Source organism: Somniosus microcephalus, chromosome 3 (genome assembly GCF_052327205.1).
Source record: "Somniosus microcephalus isolate GS21.2 chromosome 3, FLI_Smic_1.0, whole genome shotgun sequence".
Taxonomy (NCBI): Eukaryota; Metazoa; Chordata; class Chondrichthyes; order Squaliformes; family Somniosidae; genus Somniosus; species Somniosus microcephalus.
The window spans coordinates 172,411,222-172,426,846 of NC_140989.1; the positions used below are offsets into that span (position 1 = coordinate 172,411,222).

The 15,625-nt window shown below is 46.7% G+C and overlaps 1 protein-coding gene across 4 annotated transcripts in view; it reads right to left on the reverse strand.

The window, feature by feature from the left end:
• The window catches only part of morn2 (MORN repeat containing 2), a 61,714-nt gene that overhangs the window by 18,215 nt on the left and 27,874 nt on the right, over positions 1 to 15,625 (reverse strand). For 3 of the 4 annotated variants that reach the window (XM_085981922.1, XM_085981920.1, XM_085981919.1), the window contains 2 exons: positions 9,725 to 9,778; positions 7,086 to 7,192 (listed from right to left, as the gene is read on the reverse strand). In XM_085981922.1, coding sequence (XP_085838048.1) covers positions 7,086 to 7,192; positions 9,725 to 9,778 — 161 coding nt within the window. The remainder of the gene's footprint in view (positions 1 to 7,085; positions 7,193 to 9,724; positions 9,779 to 15,625) is intronic. The other variant, XM_085981921.1, reaches the window with a different exon arrangement.

Genomic DNA, 15,625 nt, shown 5'->3' on the forward strand with positions numbered 1-15,625 from the left:
GGAATGCTCTCTACATTGGAACCAAACTGGAAGCAAGATCCGGCCTTGCACCCCACCCGGCAGCTGAGAAGATCAACATTTTTTTCAGAAACAAAAGTCAAACAAAATGTTGGTAAGTACACTAGTTTTCTCTATAACATGGGAGTACTTGCCTTCCCTATTAACTTTAAATCAATGTTTGCTGTATTAAGAGAATCTCTATTTATTCAACAAGATGAAAAATGACAAATTACAAGTTTAACATTTTTACACTTACATTATACATATATATGCCAACAGTCAGCTTTTCAACCTATGTGTCAGCTTGTCAGTGTTTTACAAGAAAAATAGCTGCTTTTTTCACTGGCATTGAAAGTTGTCAATATTGACCAATCAGATCATTTGGAAGGTGGGTCGGGAACTGATCAGAACTAAACTGATTCCAGACCCGCCCTCCAATTTATCAGATTTCACTTTCTCCCATTATTACACACAAACTGGGGCCAGAGAATTTTAAAATGAGCTGTTGGCTTCTGAGAGTCCCACTTAAAGGTGTGTTTATTTAGCGTTTGTTCCCCAAAAAGATATAAATAACAAGTTGCTAAAGTGTAAATTCTAAAAACGATTTATTTTCATTAGAAGAAACGTCTGCATGCCTGCCTGTTATCTTATGTGAAGTTTAATTTCTTCAAAACAAGTTGCAAAAGCTTTCGAGAGAAGATGGATGTTCCCTTGTGTGAATACATTAATTGGCTTTAATTGACAATTCCTTTATGTACTTGTGGAATTGCCACAGTTTGTAAATAAAATAGGGACGGGCTTGGAATAATGATGTGCTTTACAAAATTTTAAAAATGCACAGATTCACTTTCAGAATTACAGTGGGTTCCAAAATGTTGATAAATGTACCAAATCAGGTGTCAAAAATCAAAGACCCAGAAGTTGAGTTACCTGCCGTCACGAGTTACCACCGCAATCCAGGAAAAAGACAGCAGCCGCCACTCTAATGCCCTTCTCTGGCGCAGAACTCGGCGGCCGCCATTTTGGTGAGGGCCTTAGTACTGGCCCTGGAGATGCAAATATAGAGAGCGTGCATCACGCCGGCTTAACGTCATGCTCTGCGAACTTGGACCTTAGCGCTGGATCCTAAACTCGCTCAGAAAAGCGAGCGTGCAGCAGACTGACAGAGACGGTGTCAGCATTTCTTAAAGGGACACACATATCTTTCAGGTAAGTTTGCACTTAAGCTTTTGGAATGGATTTTTAATATTTTATTTAAGTAGTGGTTTGGTGCAATACATGTTAAAAGTTTTTAAAGTGTGCAGGGAGTACTGCTGGAAGCTTGCAAGACCTCAGATGGCAAAGGAAGGCCTCTGAGAAGACAGAAAATGTTGGAAATACTCAGCAGACCAGGCAGCATCCATGGAGAGAGAAACAGAGTTCACGTCTCAGGTCAAGATGCTGCCTGAGCTGCTGAGTATTTCTAGCATTTTCTGCTTTTATTTCAGATTTACAGCTCGCAGTGGGAAGAGGAAGACACAGAAGAGGAAGACGCAGAGGAGGAGGAAGGAGAAGAGAAGAAAGCAGAAGAAATGTTGCAACACAGACAGCCCCTTTCTGGCCGGGATATCCGGGGTGGAATCATCCACCTGCGGTACCAGTGACCACAACCCCAATTTCCCTTTCAACATTAGTCCCACACTTTCCCTTCCCTCTGTTACTGACCAACACAGCGTCCTCTTGGCCACAATGCTGAAATAAAAGCCACCACAAAGCAAACTTTCCAATCCAACTATATACAGTACATCTATCCATCCAATATGACATCAAGAAATCAACTAATCACCCTTATGCATTCCCTTAGTGACTGTCTTGTGTCTGCCTTTGCCTATCCTACTAATGTCACCCAGTGCTACCCCAGTGGCTGCAGCGTGGCTGGTGGAAGTGGGGGACACTGCAAATGGTCTTGCTGGTCAACCTTGAGGGGCTGGTGGCTGGGAGTGTGAAATCGAGTGATGGTGTTTCTTCTTCTTCTTCACTCTCCTCTTCCTCTTCTTGTTGACCCACTGGCTGAGCAGGCTGCATTTCTTGGGTGTGTGAAATGAGGAAGACACAAGGGTGGAGTTGTGGTGAGGGGAGGGCGGGAAAGCAAGAGGTGCATGCAAGAAAGAGGGTAACGTATGAGGATACCAGCATCTTGTATCCTTTCAGCCTCGCCCTGCTAGCCAAGGACTCAGTCATGCCCCTGCCAAGAATGGCCAGCACCGTCTCCTCCAAGGGGGTGAAGTGAAGCTAGGAATGGAAGGTGTGCCTCATGTTTGGTACAGATTACTGGTAGGTGAGTGATTGTGGCCGGGGGGGGGGGGGGCGGCAGCGGTGTCCTGCATTGAGTGTGTGAGGCGAGTGGTGCAGTTGGTAGGAGACGTCTTTTGAAGGTTCTGTACAAGTTTAACATAACTTCCCTGCTTTTCAATTCTATCCCCTTAGAAATGAACCCCAGTGCTTTGTTTGCTTTTTTATGGCATTATTAACCTGCGTTGCTACTTTTAGTGATTTGTGTATCTGTACCCCCAGATTCCTGTTCCTCTACCCCATTTAGGCGCTTATTTTTCCAAGGAGTATGTGGCCTCCTTATTCTGTAATACCTTACACTTATTTATATTTAAGTTCATTTGCCAACTACATGCCCGTTCTGCAGGTTTATTAATATCTTCCTGTATTTTGTCACAGTCCTCCACTGTATTAACTACACCCCCCATTAGTCAACCCTTTTAATAATAGCAAAACACTATTAGAGCAGCTTGTACCACAGAATTGATTATTAACATGGAAAAGTATGTCAAATGAAACAAGTCATTTTGGGAGGACAAATGATTCTTTAAAAAAGTGTTTTGATTTCATTTTGGAGACTACTGAAGTGGAGATTCAAATACATTTTTTAATTTAATTTTTTTCCCATGGCTATTATTTTCCAGCAACAGTGTGTTTATTTTTCCCGGGAACTTCTACTACTTAATTAAAGTTGCTATGTTCCAATTTAGCAGAGATCCTCCCATGGTCCATGGTAAAATATTCCTGCATTGAAGAATGGCCACCTGCACTTAAAGGACTGTTTGGTTCTGTTGTATGATAGTGTGGATCAAGTAAAGTGCTGACGTTGGGGCTCAGGATTAGGATGTGATGGCTAGTTTACATTTGGGCCGTGCAGTGCCAGATGGGTGCAGTCAATAGTCTCCCAACCCTGGGGCATCCAGCCGTTCTGAAAAATGTGATGGTCCTCTCAGTCATCTGTCTGGGATACTGTTGAATTATATAAAATGAGCCGTCCTGGCAAAGAGGGAACAGGTGACTTTACTCATAGAGGAGTCTATAGCAAATTGGCTGATTTGGCAAAAGTCCTCTGTGACTCACTGGAATGAGCATGTAGAGTAAAAGTTGAAAGCTGTGGTCATTTTCTCTGCCGCTGTGAGAACTGTCTGTGCTGCGGCCATTGGTTGCAAATCCAGCTGCAGCAATCTCCAAAGCTTTGTGGCTGATGTGCGGCCTCCTGAAACAGAGCTCCTGGGCAAGGTCTTGGAAAGTGTGCCTGGGTATATATATATATATCAATATATCCTGCTGGATGGGATAGTACTGGGATGGTCCATCACTCCTCTGATGCTGCCTGGTTAATCTAGCTTCCCTTACAGTCTCCTGGCTCCTCCTCTTCCTTGTGTAAAGTGGAATTCCCACTGGGAAACCTACTGTGCAGCCCTCAAGTACTAGCTCAGTCATTTTGTTGAAATACAATACTTTCCAAAGGTATTGCAGAATGTTGGGGAAGGCTTCCCGAGTACAACAATGAAAATAAAAATTTCAGTACCTACAAGTCTCCACAAGCAATCTCAATGGGCCCAATTTTGTGGCTTGTGTGGGAAATGGTCAGAATGCCCCAAATGTGGGGTTCTGACACACAAAAAAGTCAGCCAGCTCCACGCAATTTTCCCTCAAGTGGCCAATTAATTTCCAGCATGTGGGCAGCCTTGCTAATTGTCCATTTCTAGTCAGAAAGCCCCACAGTATGATGTCATCATTCGTGGTGCTTTCAAGGTCCACAGCAAGCACTGCATCCTCTGAAGGCTTCCAAACGAGCCATACAGGATGGCAGAGGAGCCTGCAGCAGCTGTGGCCAGTGCCAGACCCCGAGCTGCCTCCAAATTTGACGAGGCTTCACTGCAGGCATTATTGGATGGGGTTAGGGCCCACAGGGAGGTCCTCTTCCCTAGGTCAGGGAGGAAGAGGCCTCCCACTGAGACCAATGCTGCATGGATGCAGGTGTCAGCAGATGCCAACTCACTGGGAGTCACCAGAAGAACCTTGGCATTACATCTCTAACTCCTTTCTTTACTCCCCCACAGTACCATCCAGAGCCCCCGTCCTCACTGTGGAGGAGGAAGAGGCTGTGCAGCCAGACTCCTCAGAGGAAGCTCCAACCTCTGAGGGCGCAGCGTCAGCAGAAGTAAGCGCACCCAGCACCAGCGCAGACACTCACACCTCGGGGGGTCCTTCGGGACATATAGTGTTGTCACCTGGTGTTTCACAGCTCACAAGTGAGCCTCAGCAGATTCTGGAGACAGGGACAGCAGTCGAGAGTCCTCGTCGGAGGGTGCAGGACTCTGCCAGCTCAGCTCAGCTGCGCTGCATGTCAACTCTCTGCCTCTGGGTCCATCCGCAAGAGAAGAGGTGATGGATCTCCATACACAGATGCAGGAGTCTCTGGCAGGTTTTGTCTCCAGGGTCACTGCGAGTGTGGAGCGAATGGAGGAGTCCATAGCGACCATGAGCAGAGCCTTTGTGGAGTCATTGGCGCATGAACACATCACCATGGAAAGGTTGGCTACCTCCATGGAGGAGATAACTCGCCAGGGTACGGAAAACATGGTGAGTGCTCATAAGAGAATGACATCTCTTGAGGAGCGTTGGCCATCTATTGAACAGAGAAACCAGATCTTCATGGAAGTCCTTCTGAGTAGGACTGCCAGTGCAGAAACGGGTCCCCATGGCCCCCTAAGGCGCAGCAAGGTGCTCTCAAGCCACTTCCAAGCGCTGGCCCCTTCTGGCCTGTGCAGATTCAGGTGAGTGAGCAGCAGCCTGGTGCTCCTGGTGCTCATCATGCTGTTCCTGGTTCTGCTGCTGCCGCCTCTGCTGCTGGAGATCCGCTAATGGCAAGAAGGGAAAGAAAAAAAGCGTCCCATGCTTCTCATAGATGCCTCCGCTGAGGAAGCGCTGAGTGAGGGGCTTCCCAGGAGATCACATTGGAGAAGTGTGTGAGGCTCCAACCTTCCACAGCTGTGCCTAAGCCTTGAAGAAGTAGCCCCAAGCCTGCAGCAACAAGGTCCTTCAACATACAAGTGCTGTCCCTTTAAATCGCAACTTTTCCGAATGACCTGCAGCTGACAGCAAGCAAGCCGGCAAGCTTCACGCCAGGTTTCATCAGCGGGGTTCCCCGCAGGCGTGTTTGATGTGAGGAAAGCCCCAAAATCGCAACGGCCCCTGAAAATCGACTTAAACAAGGTAATAATTGCTCATTAGTGTTCCGACGGACAGTCCCGCCAGCGGCAGGCGGGACTGAAGCGGGTTGCGGAGAAACGGCGGTCCAAAAGTCGGACGGGGCAGGGAATCAGGCGGGGGGGTCGCGACCCGCTTTTTCGGTGATTTTCGGCCCCCGGCCGCCTAAAAAGCCGCCCGACGGCTGGCAGAAAATCGAGGCCAATGTCTCTTTAGCCAAATACTTCTGCCCTGATGAACATGCCCTGGCAAACTGTCTCTTTTAAACCATGGTGCACATTCTCAAGGGCAGAAGGGAAGGCGAAAGTAACAGGATTTAGGATATGTGATGCCATCCCGGCCTAACTCCGTCGTGCGCACGTGGCCGTCACCGGGAGGGTGGTTGCTCCTTCAGTGCACACTGAAACTCCATGGAATTTATGCCATGCCAGGGCACTTCAGCAGCAGGAGCTTCAGTGTACATCAGCCCGGTCAGAAATTCCAGATGCAATTCTGGACTCATCCACCCTCCACATACATGCACTTTCCAACTGGGGTCAGCGGCAGGAATTCTGCCAGATTTGAGCCTGGGGGTACTAAGGCCAACTTAAGTATTCCAATCATAGTCCCCACTTCAAGTGGCTAATTCCTCACCAACCAGAGCTATAACTCGGGACGTTCATAGTCTGTAAGTTACTTACCCAGTGAATTATCAGGGTAGGTTTCCTGATGTATATTTGCAAAGCTTTTGAAACAAGCATAAATAATCATGGGATATTGCAGTTTTAAACACTTCCTACATAATTCTATTTGGCAGAGGTACAATTTAAAAATAAATTGGGTTTTTGGGAGGCCTATTATAAACTAATATGGTTGCAGGTGTGGGCACTTATTGTACGTTTATTATTACAATACTAAAACACAAAGTTTAAGCGGCTGTCATGATTCATAGAAAGGTTCTCAGGAACGTAGAGCCCCTTTGCAGTTTCCTTTGTTTGTTGGAACCAGCAGATTTGGCTAGTTCTTCCAATGATACAGAAAAAAAGGACTGGTCACGGTTTCAAACAGGATGAAAAACAACCCAAAACAATAAAGACTAATGTATTTTTGTAGAACAGATTGCTGGTGCACTTAATCTTGAGCAAATTGTTGGGGTAATATCTTTCTGAACATATATTCATAACACCAGTCTTGCTGCCTAAAGGACAATAAATCCTTCCCTTATGTCATGTGTTTTTTGCCTCTATTTCCTATGCTCTGGGGCAAGGGCACCAAACATGGCAAGTCTCTGTGGAAGTAAAAAAAAAATTACATTTTTACAAACAGTTGTCATATTTTTAATCAATTGGTTTGAATAGACAAATGGAGTCATTGGAAGAAAAAACTCATCTAGGATTCCCCTTCCCCTTTAAGGAAATCTATTTAAGAAAAATCTCTTTTCATAATAGTTCAGTAATCAGTAGCAAGCATCGTGACATTATTATATAGCAGCTAACAGTCAAACCTCTCCAATTCATGCTTGCTACCATTTAGTTATTTTTTCAAACATTGACACTGGATTGTTTAAATGCATCCCTTACCTTGTCATTTTTCCATTGTCCTGTGTAGATTATACCATTGGGTGTTGTATGAGTTCCAAATCCATTTCTCTCCAGCCCACCATCTTGAGTGCTTGTGCATTCCCCATCTATAAAATTCATGTAGAACACAACTGACTTGGGCAGCGTTACAAGGCTGGAATGAATTAAGTAGCTCAGATGATATTATGAACCTTTAGAGTGACACTCGAGCACTTGTAATATCAACTGAATCCTGAGATCATCTTACACCGTTGAAACATGCAATCCGGCTTGCCCAATGGTTCAGCTGGCTAAGGTGTTGAGTAGCTGAACCACAGAGACCAGGTTCTGTGCAAAGTGTGAAAAAATAGTAATTTCTGTCTTTGATTTTTGTGTAGCTTAAAAAGAGTTCAAATGGAGATTGTTTTCCTTCATTACATTTCAAAATGGAAGATAGGAGAGTGTAATTCTGAGGAAAAAGGGACTTGTATTTAGAAATCAGTGGCAATAATGATACATTGATGGTTAATTAATGTGGTGAGTTGCTAGAGAAAAATGTAATTTCCAGATGCTGTTACATGCCAAAACAATTAGGCTGTTCTGTATCAGGAAACTGGCAGTTATAAACCATTATCACATTGTCTGCTAATGTCAGAAGACTGTTAATATTTTGGTTCCTTGACTATTTCAAAGAAGTTCCATGGGATAAACATGACAATTGTGGGTTCCAGATTTTTTAAATTTTGGCAAAAGTTATCCAGGCTGTGTGTTTGGGGAGGGTACACAACTCATGTACTCTAGTCTTAAAATTTCATCCCAAACGATTAGTTATTGACCAGCTGATTCGTTCCAAGGAACTGTTGTATTCCAAGAGACTGTAAAAAGGTTTGTTTTCTGACAGGGGTATTTTAATTGTTTCCGGTTCTCTCAATTTATATTGTGCTGTTTAGTATCTTGCTATGCCTTTTTCCTTTGATGCATCATTCCACTTGTAAATAAATCTTGAACAGTAGTTCAGCCTGTATGCAATTTTGTAGTGACTTGGTATTTTCTGCTATCTGGGGTTACATGAGAAAATCCTCTGTATATTCCAGTCAGCAACTTCGCATGATTTAGGGTTAATTGTTATACCTGGACTACACAAACCAAAATATGGCAACGAATAAAGACACAAGTTTACATTCACAGGAGACTTGGTCTATTTATAGAAACTAATCTAGTTGAAAGATATTAACACCTATGTGCATACACTCGGTGAACTACAAAGCTTTTCTTTTTCTTTTCCTGGCACTTCTACGTGGTGCAACCCTGGTGGCAGGCTGCTCTGATCCCTGCTCTGACTTTGAGATGCTTGCAGCTAACGGCCTCTGGGTCTTGGAGCCCGTGAAGTCTCTGCCAAAGACTGCTCCATCTGCACCTGTGCAGGGGAAGGTTGGGCCAGCGGGAGAGGAGGCAGCATGTCAGGTACTGACTGGGTGGGGGCAAGACTGCTAGTACCTCGCACATTTGCTGCTGACCCTCTGTCATTCTCCTTTTCATTGATGCCACCTCAGGTTCAGCATTTCTGTCCAGCTGAGCAGACTTGGCGAGGACTGTGCCCTCCGCGTGGACCCTCCACTGCTGTCCCTACCACCACTCTCTGCTCAGGCTCATTTGTGAACTGTGAGTGTTGTTGTAAATACAGCTGCTTTATGGCAGCTGTGTGAACCTGAAGACTTAAAAAATGACCTTTGTTCCAGGCAACGAGTTTTTAAATGTGTCTTTGTCTTCAATCATCAGCTAAGTTTTCACACCATGTAGTTAACATGAAGCCAATCTCATGATTTCTATACTTAATCCCTGCCTGGAGAATAGTCAAGATAGTGAACAATCACCCATGGAAAGAGATAAAGGCAGCTCATGTGAGTGGGAGAACTGGTGCTTAAATCAATTACATATATTTTTAAATTATCCTCATGCATGTATGTACAGAATACACAATGGAGAATCGTGACCATTCAGTTTAATCCATTTAGGAAGAAGACCTACATAACACAGTTATGTCAGTCAATTATGGCACAATTGTCAGTCATGTTACCTTGCCTACCTAGCTGATGAAATAGACTGGGTATCCCACTGTTCCACATTGTGTATCGTGTGTTTTTTTTTCTAATAGTGAATGAAGCATAAAAAAACTGCTTAATTCGCACTTGTAAAGAAAATGGGATAAATATGTTGAACAGTTAGAGCTTAATCTCCTGCTCAAATGATTCATATCTGGCACCGAACACATTGAGTATCAGCTTGAAAGTGCAACTGTATCACTTTTGAAAATTTGTAAATTTCCATAGCTTGCTGTGAAATAAAATCCTCTGCTAAGTATTCTGAACCGGGTATAACCCTGATCTAAAATTAGATTAGAACAACTGAGAGAGTTTTTTCCATGCATAAATTCAGGAGAATCATTGCAACCATTGGTTGTGGAAAAATAACATGGTCGCAAAAGGCTTGTGGCACAAACAACCATCCTGATTTCAGCAGGTCCAAGCCAGGTGCTTGTAATCGGGAGAGGGAGGACAGGAAGAAATTTCAGCTGGGCGCAAACAACATTTTCGCATAGCAAGATAGAATTCTACTTTATTAATGTCAACTACCAGTTGGAGCACAACTTGTGTACTTACCATATCTATCTTCGTTGGGGAAGATGACATTCACATTTAAAACTTCAGAAATTGCTTAAAGAGAAAGAGAATTGTGACCTTACCTAGCATTTGTACTTGCATAGCTGCAGAAGTATTAAAAACTTTTTGTTTAGTCTCCAGATTTTGATATTACTTTAATAAAAGATGAGGCTGCATTCCGTTAACCAACTATTCATGTTTTGCACTGATGGTCACCATTTCAACCCATGAGTCTGCTTGCCTGTGTTTCACACTGAAAATCTGCATTTTCCATATAAACAATTTGGGGTGGGGTGGGGTGGATGGGGGGAGGCTATTTCCTCTGTACATTGTGTGTAACAAAACCGTAAACCTGTGCTTTATGTTTGCCAAGGATTGAACTTGTGACTTTCGTAGTCTGTATATAGCACATCTACTCACCAGCTAAATTTAACAAGCCTTTTGGAGTAACAGCTAGAAAGAAGAATGTTTTAACTCTCCAGTGATGGTGCAGTGGAGTCACAGGTTTGTAGCCACAGTAAATACACTGTACCACGGAGTGATATGACACAAGCTTGTGAATTTGCATTCTTCACCATACTGGGAGAAAAAAGCTCCAAATGGAAGTTATTTGCTTCTCCACAAAGTAGAAGAGGTAAGGTGGGAATGAGGCCATAGAGGGATTTATAAATGAAGACAAAGGGCTCAATTTTAATGGAGGAAGCGGGTTGCCTGGTGGGTGGGTTTCGGTCCTGCTGCCAGTGTCCCATTTTGACTTAATTGGTCCAATTAGTCCCGTCGTGCACGCTGCCTGCTGCAATGAGTTGGAGCAGGTCTGTTGGTCTGCACTGATGAGGTCTCTGCTGCACTTGTTTTTAGCCGCTCTCATTTCTCGTTGCTGCTGCTGGAAAGGGCCAGGATCAACATGAGTGCTGCTACAGGCAAGAAGGCTGCTCCTAGATTCAATGACAACTCCCTGCAAGCTCTTGTAGAAAGAGTAAGATGGCGCAGGGACATTGTTCTCTGCCGATGGCCACAGGAAGCCTCCTCAACAGACGAAGGCAGCCTGGCTGGAGATAGCTAAGGAGGTCAGTGCAAGGTCACTGTGTGGACGCACCTGGCTCCAGTGCCGCAAACTCTTCAATGATCTTGTCTGAACATCAAAAGTGAGTATCACATCACACTTACCTTCACTCTACTTCCCTTCTCTTCTCCTCACCAGCACTCTGCATTGTCAGCCTGCTCCTCCACATCCCACCTTACCCTTACTTCCCTTGCACACTTACCCTTCTAACTCGCTCTCTGTACTGAATCACTTCACCATCCTGTTATGCAGCCCTCACACTCGCTCTCACTGTTATGCAATGACAACAACTAACAACGCACAGGGAGGCTCCTTCCTCTTGCCACCTCACTTCATCCTGGCCTCCCTCTAAGATTCAATCTTATGGATTCTTCACACTCACTCCATCACTCTAGCTGAAACTCCACTTGTGTCCCTCCTTGCAGGAAAAGATAGCCCACAATAAGAGGGAGGGAGCCAAGGCAGGAAGAGGCACACCATCACTCGCCACATTAACTCACGCTGAGGAGGCTGCTTGCGACCTCATGGGAGGTGGCGAGGAGCTGGAAGTGGGGGACGGAGAGATAGTCACACTAGAGGAAGCTGGTGACAGAATGCATTGTCATCCTTCGCTTTTACAATTCATGATTGACTGCAATGGCATATGTTGCTCATAGAGATTGACTTGATCATCTGCACAATAGGATGTGTCTGCTACCTCCAAATCTGATGTCTAATTCATGCCTTTACTCTCCCACAGGACCATCGAGAGCCCCCCCTCCCCACTGTCCAGAAGGAAGAGCCAGACGAATCCTCAGAGGAACCTGGAGCCTCTGAGGGAGCAGCGTCACCAGGACTCAGCGCACCCAGCACCAGCACAGATACGCACACCTCGGTGGGTCCTTCGCGACATATAGTGTTGTCACCTGGTGTACCACAGCTCACAAGTGAGCATCAGCAGATGCTGGAGACAGCGAGAGCATTGGAGAGTCCTTGTCAGAGGTCGCAGGACTCTCCTAGCTCAGCTCAGCTGTGCCTCTGGGGCCATCCAGAAAGAGAGCGGTGCTGGAACTCCAGGAACAAGTGCAGGAGTCTCTGATAGGGTTTGCCTCCAGGGTAACTGCGAGTGTGGAGAGAATGGAGGAATCCATCTCTAACATGAGCACTGCCTTTGTGGAGGCAATGGGGCATGAATGTGCTGCCATGGAGAGGGTGGCAATCTCCTTGGAGGACATAAGTCGCCAGACTCAACAGAGCATGGTGACTCTTCTAAATAGATGGTCTGCTAGGGAGGATAGATGGGCATCTAGAGGAGAGACACTAGAGTTACATGGACGTCCCCGTTACGAGGACTGTCAGTATGGAGACGGGTCCTCATGGCCCCACGGAGGTGCAGGAGGTTGCTCTCCAGCCACTTGCTAGCAGTGAAGTGCAGGTGACCAATGAGAGGGATGTTGGTGGCAGACAACAAGGAAGTGTGGGCTCCTCTCCAAGCTCTCACATGACCATGCCACTGCGGAGCCCTCGGTCAGAGTCCCAGATTCCTCACCCAACTGAGATGGCCGTCTCAGCCCCTGCACAGCCGCAAGAAGAGCAGACTGTGGAGGAGCCCTCACAGGCTCCCAAACCCAGAGGATGCCCGCCAAAGATAAAGGCAATAGTAGGCCATTCGGCCCCTCGAGCCTGCTCCACCATCTAATGAGATCATGGCTGATCATCCAAATTCAGTACCCTGTCCCTGCTTTCTCCCCATATCCCTTGATCCCTTTAGCCGTAAGAAATATATCTAACTCCTTCTTGAATATATTTAATGAATTGGCCTCAACTGCCTTCTGTGGTAGAGAATTCCACAGGTTCACCACTCTCTGGGTGAAGAAATTCCTCCTCATCTCTGTCCTAAATGGCCTACCCCTTATCTTTAGACTGTGACCCCTGGTTCTGGGCTCCCCTGCCATCGGGAACATCCTTCCTGCATCTAGTCTGTCTAGTCCTGTTAGAATTTTATAAGTTTCAATGAGATCCCCTCTCATTCTTCTAAACTCCAGCGACTATAAGCCCAATCGACCCAATCTCTCCTCATACGTCATTCCTGCCATCCCAGGTATCAGTCTGGTGAATTTTTGCTGCACTCCCTCCATGGCAAGAACATCCTTCCTCAGATAAGGCGACCAAAACTGCACACAATACTCAAGGTGTGGTCTCACCAAGGCCCTGTACAACTGCAGCAAGACATCCTTGTTCCTGTACTCGAATCCTCTCGCTACAAAGGCCAACATACCATTTGCCTTTTGTAACTGCCTGCTGCACCTGCATGCTTACCTTCAGCGACTGGTGCACAAGGACACCCAGGTCTTGTTGCACTTCCCCTTCTCCCAATCTACTGCTGTTCAGATAATAATCTGCCTTCCTGTTTTTGCCACCAAAGTGGATAACCTTGCATTTATCCACATTATACTGCATCTGCCATGCTTCTGCCCAATCACCCAACCTGTCTAAATCATACTGGAGTTTCTCTGCATCCTCCTCACAGCACACACGCCCACCCAGCTTTGTGTCGTCTGCAAACTTGGAGATATTACATCTAGTTCCCTCGTCTAAATCATTAACATATATTGTGAATAACTGGAGTCCTAGCACCGATCCCTGCGGTACCCCACTAGTCACTGCCTGCCACTCGGAAAAAGACCCGTTTATTCCAACTCTTTGCTTCCTGTCTGCCAACCAGTTCTCTATCCAAGTCAGTACCTTGCCCCCAATCCCATGTGCTTTAACTTTACACGCTAATCTCTTATGCGGGACCTTATCGAAAGCCTTCTGAAAGTCCAAATACACCACATCCACTGGTTCTCCCTTATCTATTCTACCAGTTACATCCTCAAAAGATTCCAGTAGATTAGTCAAGCATGATTTACCTTTTGTAAATCCATGTTGACTTTGTCCGATCCTGTCACTGTTTTCCAAATGCTCTGCTATTACATCTTTTATAATGGACTCTAGCATTTTCCCCACTACCGATGTCAGGCTTACCGGTCTATAATTCCCCGTTTTCTCTCAACCACCTTTTTTGAATAGTGGGGTAACATTAGCTACCCTCCAATCCATGGGAACTGTTCCAGAGTCTATAGAATTTTGGAAGATGACCAGCAATGCATCTGCTATTTCTAGGGCCACTTCCTTAAGTACCCTAGGATGTAGATTATCAGGCCCTGGGGATTTATCGGCCTTCAATCCCGTCAATTTCCCTAACACCATTTCCCTACTGTGGTAAACCACTGCTAACTCTGTACATGTCTGTGTGGTAAACCACTGTTAACTCTGTACAGGTCCGGGCATGTCTCCGCCCCTTGCTCCACCCCTAAGCCCGGGTATAAAGGTGACTCACCACCCTTCCCCCGGGAGCTCTTAGGATGGATCCACTAGCAGAGGCATGCTCCAGTTCTTAGTCAATAAAAGCCTACTTCGTATAAGTTCAACTCGTAGTCTTTGGTGTTGTTGATAGTGCATCAATTTTATTGACTAAATTTTCGACATGGAGCAAATCTTGAAGCCGGAATGTTTAGACCTGGATCCTCAAGCAGCAGATGCAGCCAATAACTTTGAACACTGGCTCAGCTGTTTCGAAGCCTTCCTGGAGGCCTCCAGCACTACCGTCACTACAGATGACGCGAAACGGCTTGTCTTGAACTCACGGGTGAGCCACCGAGTCTACTCGATCATCCGAGACGCCACAACTTACGCGGCCGCCATCGCGACGCTAAAGGAACAATACGTGAGGCCTGTTAACGAGGTCTACGCCAGACACCTCCTGGCTACCCGAAAACAGCGCCCCGGGGAATCGGGCGCCGAATATTTACTGGCACTGAGAGTCCTCGGCCGGGCCTGTAATTGCAAAGCGGTGACGGCCAAGGAATGCACGGAAGACCTGATCCGAGACGCCTACGTAGCCGGCATCAGGTCCAACTATACTCGGCAGAGGCTGTTGGAACAGAGGGGGCTCGACCTGCAGAAGACGGTGGCCCTCGCTAACTCGTTAGACGTGGCCCTCCAGAACATGGACGCCTACCCCCCTGACCGGATGGCCACGTGGATGTCATGGGAGCAGCCATCTTGGGACCCGGTAAGGCCACAAGCTGCCAGCAGCCCAACTACAGCTGCAATGACCAGAGGCCAGAAATGCTACTTCTGCGGCCAGGCCAAGCACCCCAGACAGCAATGCCCAGCAAAGGACGCGACCTGCTCCAAATGCGGCAAGAAAGGCCACTACGCGAGAGTGTGCAGGGCGAAATCGACCCCCAATTCCAGCAGCGCCGCGTGTGAACCGTGCAGGCCGCCATTTTGGACCCCACCAACCACGTGTGAGCCGTGCGGGCCACCATTTTGGGCACCACCAGCCGCGGGGGAGCCGCCATCTTGGATACCATTTCGGGACCAGGCCCCCGGCGCGGGCGAATACTACAGCGACCCACCGACCTCGACGATGGCCTCCATCACCCTGGACCAATCTAGGCCCCATCAACTAGCCAGGTCCATGATGAACGTAAAGGTAAATGGCTATGCCACAAATTGCCTTTTCGACTGCGGAAGCACGGAGAGCTTCATCCACCCCGACACGGTGCGACGCTACTCCCTATCGGTTATGCCCACATGCCACCAGGTCTTTATGGCCTCAAAGTCCCATACGGCGGACGTCGGTGGCTACTGTGTAGCGACTCTGACAGTGAACGGCGTGGAGTACAGAGATTTTAAATTCCTCGTCCTGCCACAGCTCTGCGCTCCCGTACTGCTAGGATTAGACTTCCAGTGCCATCTGGAGAGCGTCACGATGGCATATGGCGGGCCCCTGCCCCCACTTACAGTCT